Source organism: Elephas maximus, chromosome 1 (assembly GCF_024166365.1).
Source record: "Elephas maximus indicus isolate mEleMax1 chromosome 1, mEleMax1 primary haplotype, whole genome shotgun sequence".
NCBI classification, from domain to species: Eukaryota; Metazoa; Chordata; class Mammalia; order Proboscidea; family Elephantidae; genus Elephas; species Elephas maximus.
Genome location: NC_064819.1, coordinates 101012410 through 101032486, shown reverse-complemented (window position 1 = coordinate 101032486; position 20077 = coordinate 101012410). Strand labels below are relative to the sequence as shown.

The following is a 20077-nucleotide window of genomic DNA, read 5'->3' as shown; positions in this document are numbered from 1 at the left end:
AGATAGGTTAAAAATAAAAGGATGGAAAAAGTTTGGAGACCAGTGGCTTGAAGAGAAGATCTGGGTTTTCACCTGTTGTATAGCTGGGTGGGGTGGGATAGGTGTAGTAGAGTCACTGCTGAGACAAGTGAAAGTAGTGAGTCCCCAAGGCTGGCTCCCAGATTCCTCACCACAGCTATCACTTCAGGTCAGGATTGTCACACTCACCCCCCAGAAGCCACAGTTCACAAACTATCTGCAGAACCAAACGGAACAGGGGTTCTCCCTGCATCCAAGAATGTGAATTCAGCCTTTGCCAAAACAAGGGGATGCTTTTCCTCAAGGGCATGCTTTGATTTGCCATAGCCGTGGGCGTGCTGCAACTACCCTGGCAACCTGGCACAGGCTTGGAGCAATCTGGTCTCACGGCAATGTACTTTTATGTTCTCTGTTTCTGTGTGAATTTCATCTTTTTCATCGTGAGTCTAAAATCACCTCCTTGGAGTCCACAACAGCTTCCAAAACCGTCTCGTACAAGTGAGTGTTGGAAATCCCCAGGAGAGGTATGAAGGGCATGGTTACTGGGGCTTAGTTTCTGTCTCCCATCCTCAAAGCTTTACAAAGCCGCTCAACATGCAGAGTCCAATCCAAGCCAAGCCAAGTGCTGTCAACAGGAAGTTCTTGCCTTTGGAAGCAAATGAGGTCACTATTTGAGCAATCTGTGCCACTATCCCTTCACAGATGAATGAAAACAAAGGTCGGGTCTATGTAAGCAGAACTTAGAAACTGAGATTGCAGGAACATTGGATAAATTGCAGGTCAGAAGAGTATGCCAGGATTAATCCGAGAGGTTTCATTAGTTCTCTAGACATTATCAAGCATATTTCAGAAAATGCTTGGCTTCCCGCATGAATGAAAAACCGAATTTTTAAATGAAGACTAGTTCAGGTCAGTTATTTTCTCTACCAGCCTAAGTAACAATTAATGGCCACAGTTTGAATTGTATCAAGTAGAAATACTATCGATGTTTTATGACAAAGATTCAATTCCAAAGTTATCTGTGAAGATTCACTTGAATTTTGAAGTGAAATTTCCCTCTATATGCCTTTGGGAAAGGTCTCTATTTTCAAATTATTTTTATACACTCTTCATGGTAGAGATTGCTACTAGAATCCTAGTTTCTGTTCTCCTCGTCCTCTACAGTAACAGAATCGTGACATTTATCCAGGTGTATGGCTGCCTGGAATAGAGTATGTCTCCCAGCCTCCCTTGCAACTAGGTGTGAACAACTACAGGACTGTGGCAAGTGAGTTGTGAGAGAAGTATTGGGAGGCAATTTCCTGGAACCTTCCTTAAAACACTGCTGGCATGTTTCCTTCATTCTTTTTTTTTTTTTTTTATAACTTATTTTATTTTTGTTGTTGTTGAGAATATACACAGCAGAACATACACCAATTCAACAATTTCTACATGTACAATTCAGTGACAACGATTACATTCTTCAAGTTGTGTATCCTTCATTCTTGTTTTCCCATCTTTAATCCATCTTGCTACTTGGGAAGTGAATATAATAGCTGGAGTATTAGCTGCCATTGCGGATCATGAAAACCTAGGGAAGAAGTTCAGGGTCCAAAGGACTTTGTGAAACAGAGCCTACTTTTGGACTTTTATGTGAAGGAGAAGTAAATTTCTGTGTTGTATAAGCCACTGTTTTTTTCGATTTCTGTTAGTCTCAGCTGAATTTAATCCTTAGATAGTTCCTAACGAGTGAAATCAAGAAACACTCTCAGATGAACCCTAAGAAGGGGTTACTAGATGGGAAAACCATTTCAATCTATCCTTTGTAGATGAAAAGGGCAGCCAACTAACTTCATAGTAAGGCTGCTGTTATGGATTGAATTGTGTCCTCCAAAAATATGTCATAAATCCTAAACCCATATGTTGGTGGATGTAATCTCATTTGGGAATAGGACTTCTTTGTTATGTTAATGAGACATCTGTATAGAGTATGCTTTATGCCAATCATCTTTGAGATATAAAAAGACCAGATTAGGCATAGAGAAGGAAGCACAAATGGAGGGGAAGGTACCCGCTACATGAATATTGCCAAGGAACCGAAGCTGAAAATAGACAAGGACCTTCACCCAGTGTCTAGAGAGAGAGAAAGGCTTTCCTTAGAGCTGGCACCCTGAATTCAGACTTCTAGCCTCCTAAATGTGAGAAAATAAATTTGTTTGTTGAAGCCACCCAGCTGTGTTATTTCTGTTGTAGCAGCACTAAGAAGCTAAGACAGCCGCCAAGAGAAAAACCAAAAAAAAAAAAAAAAAAAAAAACCTTAACAAGACCCTAAATGCAGGACCAGTCTTTGAACATATTTTAGTTCTATGAGGTTAGGTGGAAAAAACACCAAATAGGCAAGCTAAGAGGTCCGCCTGTATTCTAGTTCTGACTCTGACAATTCCTTCCTTGGCCTTGGGTTGGGTTTTCATCTGTGAACAGTGAGGTTGTTGAGCTAGGTATCTCTAGGCTTTTGTCCAGCACTGAAGTTCTAGTCCATTTTCTAACCTCTATTACATTATATACTTTTTTTGGGTAGAAGAAATAATCCATGTAAAGTGCTTATTGCAGTGCTTGGCGTGTGGTAAGGTGCTCCATAAACGTCAGCTACTAGGAACCATGTCATTCATTTTTGTAGTTTCCACAGTACCTTTTACATAGTAGATGCTCAGTAAACATTTGCGGACATCCTCTGAGAATGCTTTTTAATCTGTTGATCCCCTGCTTGCCCTACAGAAGGCTTGTCCCCCATACTTATTAGACTTGCTAATATCAGCAAGAGAAACCCAAGAAAAGGGAACTCCTTAGGTTCCCAGGTTACACAAATCCACGGAAGGAAAAAATCAGCAGATGGAGGAGGAAATACACTATTTATTTACAATTCTTTCACTTTATCCACAATTTCCCATACAAACATAAAAACTAAAAAAATAAAACCACCACTTGGGAACACAAGTGTCTTTCTTTAATTAGTCTGGTTGAGGGAGGGGTCACAAGCCCTCTCACTCTGTGAAGGAAACTATTGAGGCACACTGAAGGGGAAAAGGAAACGGTGAGGAAGAATGCCTGAGAAACAGCTCCAGATGAGAAATGTAACACATACCAGCATGGTGGGGCTTCATCGGCAATGAGGCTCAAAGTGTCATCCACTGGGGTCACTGCTTGGCTTCCCAAGAGGATGACAGCTGCTTGCCACCATCCCCCCACCTCTCCACTACCAAACACCAAAAATCGAACGTGGGTCACAGGTCTCTTGAGCTGTGTGGGGTGTGATGGTGACAGTGGGGGACACAGAATACCTCTCTCTGAGAAGAGCCCCCAAACCAAGGGACACAGGGCAAACTTCTTTCCTTGGCACTGACTGGTCAGTCACAGCTTCTGTCCTGAATAATATGCTGATTTAAAAAATATAAAAACAAAAGCTCTCTCCAGATTCCGGGAAAAGGCAGAGGCTAAAACCATGCAGAAAGGGCATCTGCCGCTACAGTCCCCTCTGGAAGTCTGCTAGGGATGAAGGGTGGAGAGTTCTGTCTTCACATCCTTTTCTGCTTTAGATGGGGAGGGAGCAGGACAGATGCTCCAGAAAGGCCCAGGGAGGAGTGAGAAGAAAGGGGAAGGGAAAAATTCTGAGACACTGACGCTTGGATGGCTGCCGCTGGGTTTAAGAGCCGCTCCATCTGCTCCGCCGTGCTGACTCCAGCAGACTCTCATTCGCTCCCCCCACCGGAGGGCACCCATTGACCAACCTGGAGTTGCTGAAGCTGCTGGCCTGGTAACTTCATCTGTGCTACTGACCTAGATTGCTTTCACATGTTGATGCACATTATAAATATAAAATCATATCTGCTACAAAGAGGACATATATTTGTACATCTTTACCCATATACATAATAACACAATTCACACATAATATCTTGGAGTGGGTCATCATGGAAGAAGGGTTTGGAGAGGTAACGGGCCCCTCCTCTCTCCCCTGCCCTGATCTTTCTCAAGGGACATTTGGACACCTGGTTGCTGGGGCCCTTCCCAGATGGTTTTTGTCAGGCTAGTCTGGACACAGAAATTAAGACACATACCTAAATGCTGAGAGGTGTGTATACGCATGTGCTTACACATGTACACACACACACAGATAACTGCCAAGAAAATAAAAGATAAAATTCCTAGCCCTTGGGTATAGGTCTCTTCCCAGAGTTATAAGCATTAGTGCCTCCTCCACCTGAGAGCAGTGGTCTCGAAAAGCTCCCCTCACTGGCTCAGTCTAGGGCAGAAAGGGAAGGGCCAGGAGTCTTAAATGTAAGGCGTTTTTGACCTGTGATCAAATCAAACTATGTCACAAAGAGCAATGGTATCAGTTGGGGCTGGGAGGTGAGAGGCAGACAGTCCATGTAGGGACAATGTGAGTTGAGACCCTGAGCCTTCCCCTTCTTTTGTCCAGTTTCTTTTAGAGGGGCAGATGACCCTGTACCTCCTTTTCTGTCCTCTCCCAGAGCTGGGCCCATCCACATGGCATGGAATACTGACAGTGGTCCAAGAGACACATCCAGAAACATGGAGTGGTGGACAGGCACGCCAAAGTTCAGACCTGGGAGGCGGGTGTGAGCTTTTTACAGCAGGAGTGGTTCCTGGCCGGGGTCCACAGCTCGCACAGTGGCCACAGTGATCAGATTGCCATCAGAGATGGGGGCAGTCTGGGTCCCCACAGGGAGACAGCACCTATCGGCGATAGTGATTGGGGGCGTCTGCAAACATGTACTTGAGTCTATACGCCTCCGCGAGAAGCAGCCCAATCTCTTCATTGCCCCAGTGTATCGTAGGTAGGTTCTGTAGCAGCATGAGGAGGCCCTGGAAAACAAGGGAGGGCTTTTATCATCCATGAACTATAGACCAAGGCCTGGAATGGGGCCCTTCCTCCTGGGTCACACAACCCAAACAGTAGACCCGGCCTCCTGCCTCCCAAGCAGGACACAGCTCTCAGCCCCTAGTTCACCTTTAGGAAAAGCCTCTGCTGATTTTCCGATCCACTAACACCTGCCTCTTAAAAAATATTATGAATGACAACAATAAATAATGATTTTTCAAAGAGAGAAATAATCACTCATCATCCAAGTGCATCTCTTTTAATTTTAAAGTATTCCCTTTCAATCTTTTTTCACATGCATATTTCTTTAAATAGTTGTAATCATAATTATGATTTTATATGCTTTTTAACCATCTTTTTTGCTCTAATCTTTGTGTTTTTTTCCACACAACCTTCAAAAATGATAATTCTTAATGTTAGTATTCCATCATGTGGCTATGCTCTAATTTACTCAACCATTTCCCTTTTGTTAGATACTTAATTTGTTGCTGCCTTTTTTTTTTTTTTTTTACCTTTATTGGGAAGACTGCAGCATGTAACCTTTTGTATGTGATTTCTTTCTCCTAATCCTGATGTTCACTTGTAACCACTGTATTTATCCTCTGCCCGTCTCTCCAAAGACTGTCCTCAACCCACCTGTCCAGCTTATCTCTCATTGTTCTCAGTAAACACGCCTCATTCTCAGTAAACACGCCTCATCCAGCCAGGCCCGTTTCAGCCAGGTTTATCTGTACCTCTGGAGTTTAATTTATGCTGTCCCTTTCACCTAGAAAGCCTTTTTTCTCCTCCACCTATCTAAATCCTACTCAGCTTTCTAAGCACAGGTCCACTTGACTTTGTCCCCTCAAACAGTTCCATGGGGCTAGCCTATTAAAGTGGCTATTAAGAGTCAAAAGTGAACGTGAGGTTTTAGGTTATCTCTGTAATTTAGTTACCCATTCTCTTGCTGCTATTTCATGTTCTTTCTCTGTCTCTTTTTCTGAATTGGGTATTCTTCTTATTTTTCTGATTAGAAAATAGTAGCAAGATACAAAACCCAGAGGCCATAAAAAGATTGACAGGTTTGATTACATACAATTTTGAAACATCGGTACGTTAAAAGATTTAAAAAAAAAAAAAAAAGTTAAAAGAAACTCACTCTGAGAAAGAATTTTTAATGTCTATGAAAGGCAAAAGGTTAATATCTATAATCAATAAGGAGTGCTTATAAACCAGTAAGAAAAAAGGCATACAAATCATAGTGATGCAAATAGGTAATGCAAAGAATGCCACTGGCCCACCCACAGGCTATGATTACTTTTAAAAACCCTGAGCGCTCCAGCCATGTTTTGGAGTTTACAGTGTAGAAGTCTTACACATCTTTTCTGACATTTCTTCCTTTAGTAATAGCAGCTCAGCTCAGCACGAAGCTGCCCAGGGCACGTATTACACATGATTACACATGACTGAGTTTTGGTCAATGGGATGAGAGCAGAAATGATAGGGGTAAGTTTGGAGTTTTGCACTAAAATACGTCTTTCTCCCCTTTCCACTGTAGAAAGTGGGTGTAAATGGCAAAATGGAAGCAGTCACTTAGACCCTAAGATTAAAGCTGTGTTGAAGACGGCAGAATGACAAGACAGAAGAAAACAGAGTCCCTGCCACCTACAGCCTATGTTAGCCTTGGACTGATTATACCTAGGCTGCAAAAAATAATAAATATAATTTTTTTGTTGTTGTTGTTAACTGAAGAGAAGTGCGGTGCAGTGAATTACTTAATATGGCCCTTTCAGCCAGTGATGGTTCTGTAATCATTGGGTGGGATCATGCAAATAAGGTACATGGAATCCTAACAAGGCAATTGGTCAGTTTTGCCATTCCCTAGGCTTAAAAAGAGAATCCCAGAGCAGAGGGGTGACTTCACTACCACCAAAAAGAAGAGACAGGAGCAGAGCATGTCCTTTGGACCCAGGGTACCTGTGCTTAAAGAACCTCTCAGACCCAGAAGACAGAGAGAGAGAGAGCTGTAACACTGGAGACGGTGTGAGTTGGCAAGAGGTAGTGGCAAAGAAACGGTGGCAGTGAACAAGAAGATCGGCATGAGATGGTGCAGTGGGCTTCTTGGCCCACAGAGTGAGGTGGCTACACTGGGTGTGCCAACCCATGGAGGGAGAGAACTGAGCACCTTTGGGCAGGAGGTTTACTGGCAGAGTCGGGTGCCTTCAAGCACTTGTCAACAGAGCTAGGCTTGCCAAACCACAGAGTGAGAGAGCTGAGTGCCTTTAGGCTGAGGCTTCTTAGTAGAGTAGGGTGTCCCCGGGCACTTACTGGTGGAGCTAAAAAGCTTTGTAACACTTGCCTGAGCAGGGCAGAAGCCGGACAGAGGGGTCGAGGGCCAGAGAGAGGCCTGCCTACAGGCACAGCCGAGAAGAAGCGGTCCTGACTGAAAAACTGTATCCTCAGTTGTGCCTTATCCTGAATTGTAACCTGATACGTCCCTGATAAATTCCATAATTGTGAGTATTGTCTGTGAGTTCTGTGTGGCCAATGCAATGAATTATTGAACCCAGTGGAGAAGTAGAGAGTGCCACGGGAGGGATGGCTGGTGTCAGAACTGGCAAAAAAGGTTAGAGAGAGGAAGTATGTCTGACCTCTACCTCACAGGAATCAGCCTTGGGCTGATGCTGATGGTTCTTCCCCCCCATGAAGTTAGAAGACCTCTGACACCTCCACGCCATTAAACATATATCTTGTTCTAAGTAACTGTTATGTTGGGGTCTTGGTTATAATAGACAAACTTATTATCATTTTAAACAAACATAGGTTGTAGCCATCAAAATTAGAAAAGCACATGGCATTTGGTTCAGCAATGCTACTTCTATGTCCCTCTTCTAGAAAGGAATATTCATATGCCTGTAGAAGGGTACTCACAGTATCGCTCCACAAATAGTGGGAAAAAGGACACTAGGAAAGTGTCCATCTGTGTGGGAATTGTTAGATAACCATATAAGGAAATACAAGGTGGGGTCTTAAAAACTTGCAAGTGGCTATCCAAGGCATAATTGGTCTCTATTTACCTGGAGCAACAGAGAAAGGAGAGTAAGGAATAGGAGGAGGATATGGAATGTGTGTGGCTAATTGCCTCCATCAACAACTGCCTCCTTTGCCAGGAGACCCAGAACTGGATGGTGCCTGGCTATCATTACTGAACATTTTGATCAAGGATTCTATAGAGGAATCCTGATCAAAAGGGTAAAATGCAGAATGGAATTTCAAATTCTCATAGACTCCAGGCTCTCTGGAGCCATGCTGGGTAGATGAACCCTTGAAACCACTGCCTTGAGATAATCTTTAAACCTTAAACCAAAAATATTCCCTGAAGTCTTCCTAAAACCAAACAACAGTTTAGCTTAACTAGTAAAAAATGTCTGCCTTGAGCACTATGCTCTTAAGAACTATATATATGGGATCGAATTGACAATAGCAACTTGAAAGATTAGACAGAAACCTTAGGGGGCAGTTGAGTTTATGTTCATGGGCGGGGAGCAACTTAGAAAAGGAAGATGAGAATCATTGTACAACTCCAAGAATGTAATCAATGTCACTGAATTGTACATGTATAAACTATTGAATTGGTGTATGTTTTGCTGTGTATATTCTCAACAATAACAAAATAAATAAAATAAAAAATACAAGGCAGCACTTACAAAGAATGAAGTAGGTCTACATGTACTAAACATTGAAAGATGCCTAAGATACTTTTAGGAAAAAAGCAAGTTGCAGAAAAATACATACAGTATGATCGCATTTACATAAAAGAGAAAACACAACACCATGTTTGTACATATATATATATATATATATGTATATATATGAAACCCTGGTGGCGTAGTGGTTAAGTGCTACGGCTGTTAACCAAGAGGTTGGCAGTTCAAATCTGCCAGGCGCTCCTTGGAAACTCTACGGGGCAGTTCTACTCTGTCCTATAGGGTTGCTATGAGTTGGAATCAACTTGACGGCAGTGGGTTTGGTGTTTGGTTTTATATGTATATAAGTATTTTGAAAGGGTAGGTGGTAAACTGTTGACAGTGAATACCTTTGGAGAGGGGGGACTTTGACTTTTTTCTGTATACTTCTGTATCTTTTGAGTATTTCTGTTTTTAATTTTTACAGTAAGGTCTTTGTATATTACTTGCGTAGTAGAACTTTTTTTCAAGTAAGACGCACTGTGGGAATTTTGTTTAGTAAAAAGAAAAAAGCAGAAAATTATTACCCATAACTGCATAATCAAGATGAAGTCACTTTTAAACTTCTTGGCATATTTCCTTCCAGACCTTTCTCTGCACATTTTATATAGCTGAAATCATTCTTTCTATATAATTTTGAAACCTATTCAGCATTTATAGTAACCATCTCCTCTAATATTAAAAACTCCTTGTAGACATTTTCAATGGCCAAAGAGCTTGCCATAATGTAGATATACCATAATTTATTCTACATCCTCCTGTTGCTGAGCATTTAATTATTTCTAGTTTTTCACCATAATGAAACTCTAATGAACATCCTTGTATGTAATGCCATATTTTGGATTACTATTTCCTTGGGCTAATTTCCGAGAAACCAGATTCCTGTGTCAAAGGGCACAAACATTTCAAAGGTACTTAACAGTCATCAGAAAATGCATTCCAGAAAAATGGCCATTTTCCTAGATCTTCACTAGCATTGAATAGTCTCATTAAACAGACAAGCTTCATTAATTATAATCCCTTTCCCTTAGACCTGAAGCTTGAGAATAGAACACAAAGGCTTAAGTCAAAATGGCGGAGAATCCATAGGAAGAATGTATCACAAAGGAACCGAGCTACATGCTTCTCTACATGTCCATACTTTCCTCTTTCACGGTGGCAGCCTCTTTCCCATACCCTCCAGGTAAGCACCCTTTCCCATCACACCACTATTACTAAAATTCACTCAACCACGGCAGTTACTCAACCGGTTACTGATACTCAACTCACTCAGATGTCATCATCGCTTTTAAAAATCCTGCTCCCCCCAACCCCCTCTTTTGCAGGCTGTAATCTCTTTTTATCAGATTTTTTTTTTAGTTGTGCTTTAGATGAAGGTTTACTGAGCAAATTAGTTTCTCATTAAACAATTAATATACATATTGTCTCATGACAATGGTTGCCAAACCCATAACATGTCAACACTCTCCCCTTCTCAATCTTGGGTTCCCTATTACCAGCTTTCCTGTCCCCTCTTGCCTTCTCGTCCTTGCCCCTGGGCTGGTGTGCCCATTTAGTTTCGTTTTGTTTTATGTGCGTGTCTAATATTTGGCTGAAAGGTGAACCTCAGGAGTGACTTCATTACTGAACTATAAGGGTGTCTAGGGGCCATACTCTCGGGGTTTCTCCAGTCTCTGTCAGACCAGTAAATGTTTTTTTTTTTTTTTCTGTGAGTTAGAATTTTGTTCTGTGTTTTTCTACAGCTCTGTCCGGGACCCTCTACTGTCATCCCTGTTAGAGCAGTCAGTGGTGGTAGCCGGGGCCATCTAGTTATGCTGGACTCAGGCTGGTGGAGGCTGTGGTAGTTGTGGTCCATTAGTCCTTTGGACTAATCTTTCCCTTGTGTCTTTGGTTTTCTTCATTCTCCCTTGGTCCAGACAGGGTGGGACCAGTAGAGTATCTTATATGGCCATCTGCAAGTTTTTAAGACCCCAGACACTACTCACCAAAGCAAGACGTAGAGCATTTTCTTTATTAACTATGTTATGCCAATTGAGCTAGATGTCCCCTGAGACCATGGTTCCCACAGCCCTAAGCCCAGTAATTCGGTCCCTCGGGGAGTCTGAATGTGTCTATGAAGCTTCCATGACCTTGCCTTGGACAAGCTGTACTGGGTTCCCCAGTATTGTGTACTGTCTTACCCTTCACCAAAGTTACCACTTATCTATTGTCTGTTTAGTGTTAAAAATCCTCCTTTTTACCTGATGTGAAATTTCTGTGCTCATTTTCTCAGTTACCAGTTCCCCCTGGTTCTGTGTTAGCCTCAGTTCTACATCTTCCTCAAAGCTTGTTATATACACTATAATAATAAAATACATATATTGCATTATCACAAATTTGTTTTTAAAATATTTTGATAACTATATTTCAATTTTGTTTCCTTTCTGATACTATGTATTTTATTTTATATATTTAAAACCATTATTCTGAGAAGGGAATCATAGGTGTCATCAAACAGCTGACGGGTCTAAGATACAGAAAAGGTAAAGTCCCTTAAAATAGAGATTCTGCCTAACTTAGGATAAAAGTTGACTCCCCGAGGAAGATGCTGGCAAAAAGAGGCTATACTTTTCCTAGTTTGTGTGTATATGGCGTGGCGAGGGATGGGGAAGGTGACACACTAGGAGAAAATGTGGACTCCAGGATAACGTCCCTTAATCTAGTAGCTTGCCCTATTCTGATCCATACCACACAGCTAGTAAGAATTCTCATTACACTTCACTTCAGAGGCCAGTTTAATACCCAACTGTCCATAGTAACATTAATTTTTAAAAATTAAAAAAATTTATTCACTGGAAAAACTTACTGTTTTTGTATAAATTGTTTTTCATCAGCATAGAATTTCATTTCTACTTTCAACCAACTTGCTGAGTGAGGTCAAAATTGCTATCCTATTTTTTGAGGACATACTTCATTACATCTGAACCAACCTTCTGAAATTATCCTGTATCATTAAGTTTCCCCTGCCTTCCGTGGAAGGGGAGCTGTATCTGAAGGAATGATATTTGCTTAGCCTAAGCCAGGGCCCTGGGTCTCCAATGAAGCCTTTGGGGCTTCAAGTGGTCATCTCTCCTGTCATCACAGCAAGTGGTTTCTAACCAGGCTCAGATCTGAACTGACTGGAGGAGCTCTTACAAATACAAGGGCCTAGGCCTCACCCCTGGAGTTTTGGATTCTGAAGACACGATGTGGGACCCAGCAATCCGTATCTTTCAAAAACTTCTCCAGCAATCCTGATAGGCAGCCAGGTTTGGGGCCACCATTAGCGATAAAAAAAACCCTAGAAAAATTAAAAGCATATTTGGGATGAAGGCCTAACAGCAAGATCCCAAGGAAGGAAACCCCCAGACTTCACATAAACGGTGACCTTTCATTAAACAAATTAAGGTAAATTCGTAAAGTGGAATACCCTGCAGCCAAGTCATTATTTTAATTTTTTCATAATATTTTTTAGCAATAAGCATATACTCATATAGCAGCCCTGATAGCGCAGTGGTTAAGAGCTTGGCTGCTAACCAAAAGGTCAGCAGTTCGAATCCACCAGCCACTCACTGGAAACCCTATGCAGCAGTTCTACTCCGTCCTATAGGGTCACTATGTGTTGTAATCAACTTGACGGCAACGGGTTTTATATACTTACATAATGTGTGAAAAAATTGAAAAATGATGTAAATCTATACCTTCTGACATTATGAACATTGTCTATATTTCACAAAGTGATAAACAGCAGGTTATAAAACAAGATGTACAAAATTACTCCCTTAACAGTTACATGTATATAACATATACTTATTCATGTAGATGTGCATGATGAAATTTCTGGAAGGAAATGTATCAAAGAGATCACGCGGTGTTTACCTCTGTATGGTAATATTTCAGGTAACAAATTTTTTTTTTTTTGGTTTGTCGGTATTTTCTAATTTTCCTATAATGTAACGTATTCTTTGCTGGGATGGAGGGTCTACATATAATTTCCAGTTCTTCTAGCCTTACTAGAAATTTCCCAGAAGGCTCCAAATAATTCTACACCTGGCTAAGTTATCCTCTACACCTCTCCCAAGGGCACTGAGGCTTAGCTGTGAAGAGCCACTCTGCCACCTGGTGGCTATGGCTCAGAACTACACCTTCCTCCCATCAGCGCTGCAACAATGGGAAGCTGTCCAACGAGCTGATAAATTGGGGAAATGGGTAAAAAAGAAGAAAACAAAATCATGGTCGGAGGAGGAAGGATTTAATCACAAATCAGGTGTTTTTTATCTAGGGGCAGAGGACGACTAAAGATTTGTTACAAAGCCAGCTCATGGGAGCATTAAGCATGACATGTAGTCAAATGAGATACTGCAGTTGGAAGAAGACGGTTTGTAGGGCAAAGTGCAGAGATTCAAAATTCGGAAGGGCAAGCCAGTGAATGGTTCCCATTAATAGAAATGAGGCAGTGGTTTTTCATTGAAGAAAAGCTGCAAATGGCTGAAATAAGCAGAAAAGGGCCTGGTCCAGGTACTTACTAAGAATCCACAAATCCCAAAAGAAAATGGAATTTAACAGAGAAGAAATTCCAGCCATGTGTGCATGTGGGGGAGTCCTGGTGGCGCAGTGGTTAAGAGCTTGGCTGCTAACCAAAAGGTCAGCAGGTCAAATCCACCAGCTGCTCTTTGGAAACCCTATGAGGCAGTTCTACGCTGTCCTACAGGGTTGCTATGAGTTGGAGACGACTCGATGGCAACAGGTTTGGTTTGGTTTGGTGCATGTGGGGTGGGGAGGGAGACAAAGGAGAAGGGATAGTAGGTAATAAGCAAAGAAACTTCAATAAGGGAAAGGTATGGGGAAAACCCATTACAGAATGTACAAAAAATGTTAGAACTGAGAAGGAAGAAAGACATCACCAAGGATAAAAGATGATTACAGTGGCAGCTATCATTTATTGAGCACTTATGACATGCCAGATAAGGCTCTAAAGGTTTTATGAATACTCTGTATTAACACATTTAATCCTCACACCAATTCTATGAGGAAGGTATTATTACTTTCATTTTACAGATGTAGAAATTGAGGTAGAGGCTAAAGAGCATGTCCAAGGTCACAGAGTAGTGTTAGACTGGGATTTGAACCCAGACATTCTGGCTCAAGAGTTTGTGCTCATAACCACTATACTGTAGACTGTCAGCTCTAAAGTGAGGAGAAAAGTGGGCCATAAAATAGAAGGGGGAAAAAAAAAGTCATAGAAAAGGCTGTTTGAAGGAAATCTTGAAAAATTGATTAATTTTATTTGGCAATGTAGGGCAAATACTGTCAAAGATAGGTAATAATTAACAGCCAAAGAACTTAGATGGCCATATAAAATATACTCTATTAAATAAGACACTGTGGGTAGAATCACTTTGTACTATTGGAACATTCTTTGTGAATGTAAAGTGTATTCAGTACATAAAAATATTTTCCTAGGCAAATATGTACTTAAAAAAAAAAACTCCCCTGTTTTGAGAATCAGTGATGCAGCAAAACATTTCCCCTGGTCCCAATACACCTTTTCAAAAACATGTCCTTGTTTCTGTTAAGGGTGATGGAACAGCCTGGGAACAGATATGGGTGATGGCTGAACAACATGATAAACATAAGTTAACGTCACTGAACTGTAGGTGAAGAATATCGAAATGGCAAATGTTTTGTTACATATATATTTTTTCCACAATAAAAACAAAATAAAGCAAATATGTCCCTTGATATAAACTCTTTGAAAATCAAAATTTTATTAATTGGTTTTCCCTGCTTAAAAGCACTCTAGTGCCGTAGGCAGGAGCCCTGGTGGCACAGTGGTTAACTGCTCGGCTGCTAACAGAAAAGTCAGCTGTTCGAACCCAGCAGTCGCTCTGCAGGAGAAAAGATGTGGCAATCTGCTTCATAAAGATTTATAGCCCTGGAAATCCTATGGGGCAGTTCTACCCTGACCTACAGGGTCACTATGGGTCGGAGACTGTAAGGTGACCAGGCACTTGCTTAGGTGCCTGTTCTCTCTGACCTGGGACACACATTTTTCCTAGATACACTAGGTTTTTGGTTTGTTTAAGTGCATTAGGCAAGCTTTCCCCTAAGAGAAAACCACTCAGGGCTACCTTCAAAGGCTTGCTTTTGTTTACATGTAGAAACTATGCCTTTTTTCATACCAGCTTACTTTGGGTAGAAGGTCTTTAGTGCCCAGGTTCCCTTGGAACCCTTCTTATGAGCAGGATTCAAACTGGCAATTCACCAACTGTCTGTAAAGACAGAGCCTGCGTTTGGGCAATGTTCCACAAATTCCGCCCCTGAGTTCCTGCAGAAGTGGTGGGTGGCTGCCATCTGGTTCACGGGATTTATTTACATTTAGTTTGGTATTTAGGCCTCGAACATCCCACGGGCTTAGCACTATTTCATTTAATAACTTTGACCTGTCTCCTACAAAAGGCACCTTCAGAGTAGGAATCTCTCCAAGGTTTTCTTCTGTAAAGACAGAAGCAAAGAGTTCTCTGAAGGCATCTGATACTTGGATTGGGTTTAGGGTCTTCAGCTGATTCCATGGACTCCCTTACCATTTCCCTTTTTTTGTATTTAAAGGAGCATTGATTATGATTATTAGCCTTTCCAGTCCCTTGCAGGGTGCTTCTCAAAATCAGTTCTGAGCCAACTGAAGGCCTTGTTGGCACCTGTCCCAACATCTCCGTGGGCTCCCATGTTCCTCTGGGCCCTCTCGCAGATGCTGTTTTCCTGAGGTGACTTTTTAGATTGTAGGGCGACCAGGCACTTGCTTAGGTGCTTGTTTTCTCTGACCTGGGACACACACTTTTCCTAGATATATCAAGTTCTAATCAAATAGTTTAAAAATAATAAATGAATAAGTATTATTTGTCTGAATTATTTATTTTTAGCATAACTCCCCATTCCTTTCTCCCCTTAGCCCCTGGTCACCACTAATCTACTTTAATCTCTATGCATTTCCTTTTTCTAGATGGTTCATGTAAGTGGAACCATATACAGTGTTTGTCCTTTTGTGTCTTACTTTTTTCACTCAATAAGCCAAATAGTTTTCAGGCTTCCTATGGTTTATTCACTCTATTCTCTACAAATTTCAGTCATGTTTTTCTGAGTACCCACAATTTGACACGGTTCAGGTTCTTTTAACTAAAGGGAGTCAGTTTAATGGCTTTTTTACATATGTACCCACCCATGAAACCACCACCTAGACCAAGACAGAGAACACTTCCTGTGCCCGTGGCTCATGCATCTCCCCAGTCAATACCAACCCCCATTGACCTGACTTCCATTACCATCACCTTTGCCTGTTCTTGAACATCAGCTGAATGCTTTCCTACAATCTTATCTCAAAGCTATTATGACACTTTTGAACATTTTAGTGGCAAAAACTTGATTTAGCCAGGACTCAAGGATCCCAAGGCTGGGGCAAGAAAAATACAAGATAAGCCTGGAACACCTGTGGTTCCAGAAAGTAAGGAAGTGCTTCAGAATGATAGGGTGGCATGAGTACTGTGCTTCTTTAAAAAATCATCTGTATGAGATCAAATGATCAACAATTACTTTAAAGCAAAGATAAGAAGGTAAGGGGACAGGGAAACTAGATTACTGGAAACAGAACCAGCAGCTGGAAATAATGAAAATGTTAACACATCGTGAAGAATGTAACTGAACAATTTGTGTAGAAGCTGTTGAAACCAAAACCCAACCTGTTGCCATCGAGTCGATTCCAACTCATAGCCACCCTACAGAAGTTGTTGAAGAGGAACCTAATTTGCTATGTAAACTTTTACTGAAAACAAAATATTATTAAAAAAAGAAAAAACGGTAGAGTGGGGGCATGTCAGAAAGACACAAGGGCTAACTTGAAGGAGCTCCCAAAACTAGGCCAATCTGGACAGCAAAATAAATAATGATAATGTTGGATAACCCATAAAATAAAACAAATATGAATTTATATTGATATAAACAAACGGGGGAGAAGGGACAGCTCTTCTTTACAGTAGAATTCCAATTAATAAATGTAGGGGCATGATGAAAATAGAAAATCACCATTAGGCAAACACCATAGTAATGACTATTGCAAAGCAAGAATCATTAATGGATGTTAAAATTAGTGGGTGAATCCCAAGGTTCACCCTTCAGCCAAAGATTAGAAAAAAAAAAAAAGAAGATTAGACAGGCCCATAAAACGAAACGAGACTAAATGGACACACCATCCAAGGGGCAAGGACGAGAAGGCAGGAGGGTACAGGAAAGCTGAATGAATGGAAATGGGAAATCCAAGGTCAAGAAGAGGAGAGTGTTGACATGTTGTGGGATTGGCAACCAGTGTCACAAAACAATATGTGTATTACTTGTTCATTGAGAAACTAAATTGCTCTGTAAACCTTCATCTAAATTACAAGTAAAAAAGAAAAAAACATAAAAAAAAAAAAAACCACTGGGTGAAAGAATGATGAGAAACAGGGTATTTATATAGTCTCAAAGTCTCTCCCTACAAAAAAAAAGGGAAGATGGTAACTTTACAGTGGAGGAACCTGGCAGACCTCACCTTAACCAAGTGCAAGGTCAGCACTAATGAGACACGCCAACATCATTCACCTCCTGATGCAATGTGCTGGGAAGGGCACAGCCCCCCGTGGTACTCTTCCCCAAAATGCAGAACTTCCATCTAATTACGAAAACATAGCCGACAAACCCAAATTGAGGGACACTCTGTAAAATAACTAACCAATACTCTTGGAAAGTTTCTCAAAATTTTCTATGTCGTGAAAGACGAAGAAAGACTGAGGAACTGCCCCAGATTGGGATGCTGCATTGGATCCTGGCCCAAAAAGGACACTAACAGTAATACTGGTAAAATAAGGTCTGCAGATTAAACAATATTATTTGTATCAATGCCAACTTCCTGGTTAGATTAACTGTACTATGGCTATGTCAGATGCAAGCATTAAGTGAACATGGGTGGGAATACATGTGAACGCGGCACTATTTTTACAATTTTTCTTTAAGCGCAAAATTATTTCAAAATAAAAAAGTTAAAAAAAGAAGAAGAAGAAAGAAGAACAAAAAGTTTTTAAAAATCTGGTTTGAGTGGAATCCCTCCTTTCCCCAGCCCCTCCTGAGTCTACTGCTCCAGTCTTTGTGCACATTTGAAGCCTGACCTCTCGCTCAGGGCATGAGGGAGGAGGCTCTCGTATTTCCCAGACAGAGGCCCAGACCCCCAGGCTCTGCTCCATGCGCCTGCATTAGTCTCCAGGAACCCTCTGCTGCAGTCAATTCCAGTGACAGAGCCTCTGCTGCTCACAAAGACATGTGTGGTGTGGTGTGGTTTCAAGCTCTCCGTGGGGGAGAGCACGAAAGGGAACCAGGAAGGAGGTCACAGGTCCTTCTGGCAGTGGACGGAGAAAAATCCAGGAGCCAGAATAAGAGGAGATCAAAGGGAGGACCTTGGAGTAATTTTTTTTTTTTCAGTTTTAAAACAACCACTATCTCTGAAACATTTACTCTGTGAGAAGAAAACCTGCTACCAGTCAACAAGGAGAGGACAGGGGTGGTGGGGGACAGGGAAGTGTTGAGAGAAGGAGTTGTGGTGTGAGTTTGACTCAAGTGCTCCAGGAAGCAACCAGCTGAAGCCCTAGGTAGAGAGGCAGCTGAGCACAGTGATTCAAAGGTCAGATTCTGGGTCTCTACCACTCACTCCCTGTGTGGCCTTGGCCTAGTGTGATGGTTAAGGTTATGCGCCAAGTTGGCTAGGCCATGACTCTTGGTGGCTTGGCAGACACTATGTAAGAATTCTCCATTTTGTGATCTGATGCGAGCAGCCAACCAGTTGAAAGGGGAGTTTCCTTGGGAGTGTGGCCTGCATCCAATATATATGGATGTTCTGGCAAAGTTCCCTCTCTGGATATCGCATCTGACTCATCGTCCTCTGATCTCTGGTTCTTGGGACGTGAGCCAGCAGCCTGATGTCTGACCCATGGGTTTGGGACTTGCCAGCCTCCACAACTATGTGAGCCATTTCTTTGAAATCTTTCTCTCTCTCTCTCTCTGTGTATATATATATATACTTCACTGGTCTTGCTTCTCTAGAGAACTCAGCCTAAGACACCTAGTTACTTAATTTCTGTGGCTCAATTTCCCCATCTGTAAAATGCGCTACTAATCATGACCTATCTCATAGGATTGTTTCAAGGATTAAATGAATTCACACAGATAAACATTTAGCATAGTGCCTGGAATATTAAAGGTGCTAAGAAGGAGCTATTATTCAATTGAACCTTAAGAAATTGCCAGTATTCAACCATTTTGACCTATAAAAACAATCATTTCATATGATATAACCTAATATTATTATCATCATTATTATTACCACACCAGCCCAGACTGAGGGACTGAATTGCCGAGGGCCCTTCTATCATGAAAGAGCCTTGGCCCAGCTCTGTGGAAAGCTCTCATTTCAAGCCACCCATGGGCTCAGGGGAAGCCAGCCATTCTGCCACAGCCATGCCTCAGGTCTCTTGCTCAGGTCTCAGGAAGACAACCTCATAAATGATGCCTCATTGTGAGTTCTTGGTCCCCTCTCCCTCCCAGGCAGTGACCCCAGATGGCTGCTCAGCCAGGGAGAAGCAGGTACCCTGCCTTTTGGAAGCTTTCACCACAGCTAGGGCACTGCCTTTTGCCCCTGTGTACTCTGATGCCTCCTGTCAGCCCAGTTTATTCATCCAACTCAGCAGTTTTACCTAGGATTAGCCTAGGATGGTTTATTCAAGTTAAAATACACTTAATTAGAGACTTAGGTTCCTAAAGCTCTGACTTCACTTTTACTGCTTCCCAGGCTGGGGAGTACTCTGCAGGTAGTAATAATTATCAGCTCAATGTGTTGAGGACTACGTGCCAGTAAGTGTACTGTTCTAGCTGTTCACATGTATTAATTTGTGTAATCCTCATAATAGGCCCTAGGAGGTAGGCACTGTTATCCCCATTTTACTGTTAAGAAAACTGAGACACAGAGGGCCAACTTGCTTGTTCAAAGTCACAAAGATAGAGTGGCAGAACTGGGACTGAACACCAGGCAATGCAGCTCCAGAGACTGTGGCTTAACCACTCTACTACTCTGCATGGGCCCCAACTTTGGTAGGAGGGTGGCTGACATCCCCTCAATTGGCTCCCCTTACGCCTGGCTCTTCTTTCCTGCTCTATAAGGGTAACAAATGGCTGGTCTGATGAACTGCCACAACACCCACTTCTCTTTCTGCAGCTACTTCACCTAGTTTTTCTTCGAGCCACTTAACGCAGCTTTTACCTCTCCCAGGCTGGGCCTATTTGGCTTTGCAGGATCCCCGAATTCATTTACAGAGCTGCCTTTGCAGGGATTCAATTACGAGCAGCCCTTTAGCTGTTAGGATGA

At 41.9% G+C, this 20077-nt stretch overlaps 1 protein-coding gene across 1 annotated transcript in view; it reads right to left on the bottom strand.

The window, feature by feature from the left end:
* Positions 1-2893: 2893 nt before the first annotated feature.
* Positions 2894-20077, bottom strand: part of TBC1D22B (TBC1 domain family member 22B) — a 74218-nt gene continuing 57034 nt past the window's right edge. The window contains exon 13 of the mRNA XM_049891047.1: positions 2894-4881. Within this exon, the coding sequence (XP_049747004.1) occupies positions 4753-4881 (129 nt within the window). The 3' untranslated portion in view covers positions 2894-4752. The remainder of the gene's footprint in view (positions 4882-20077) is intronic.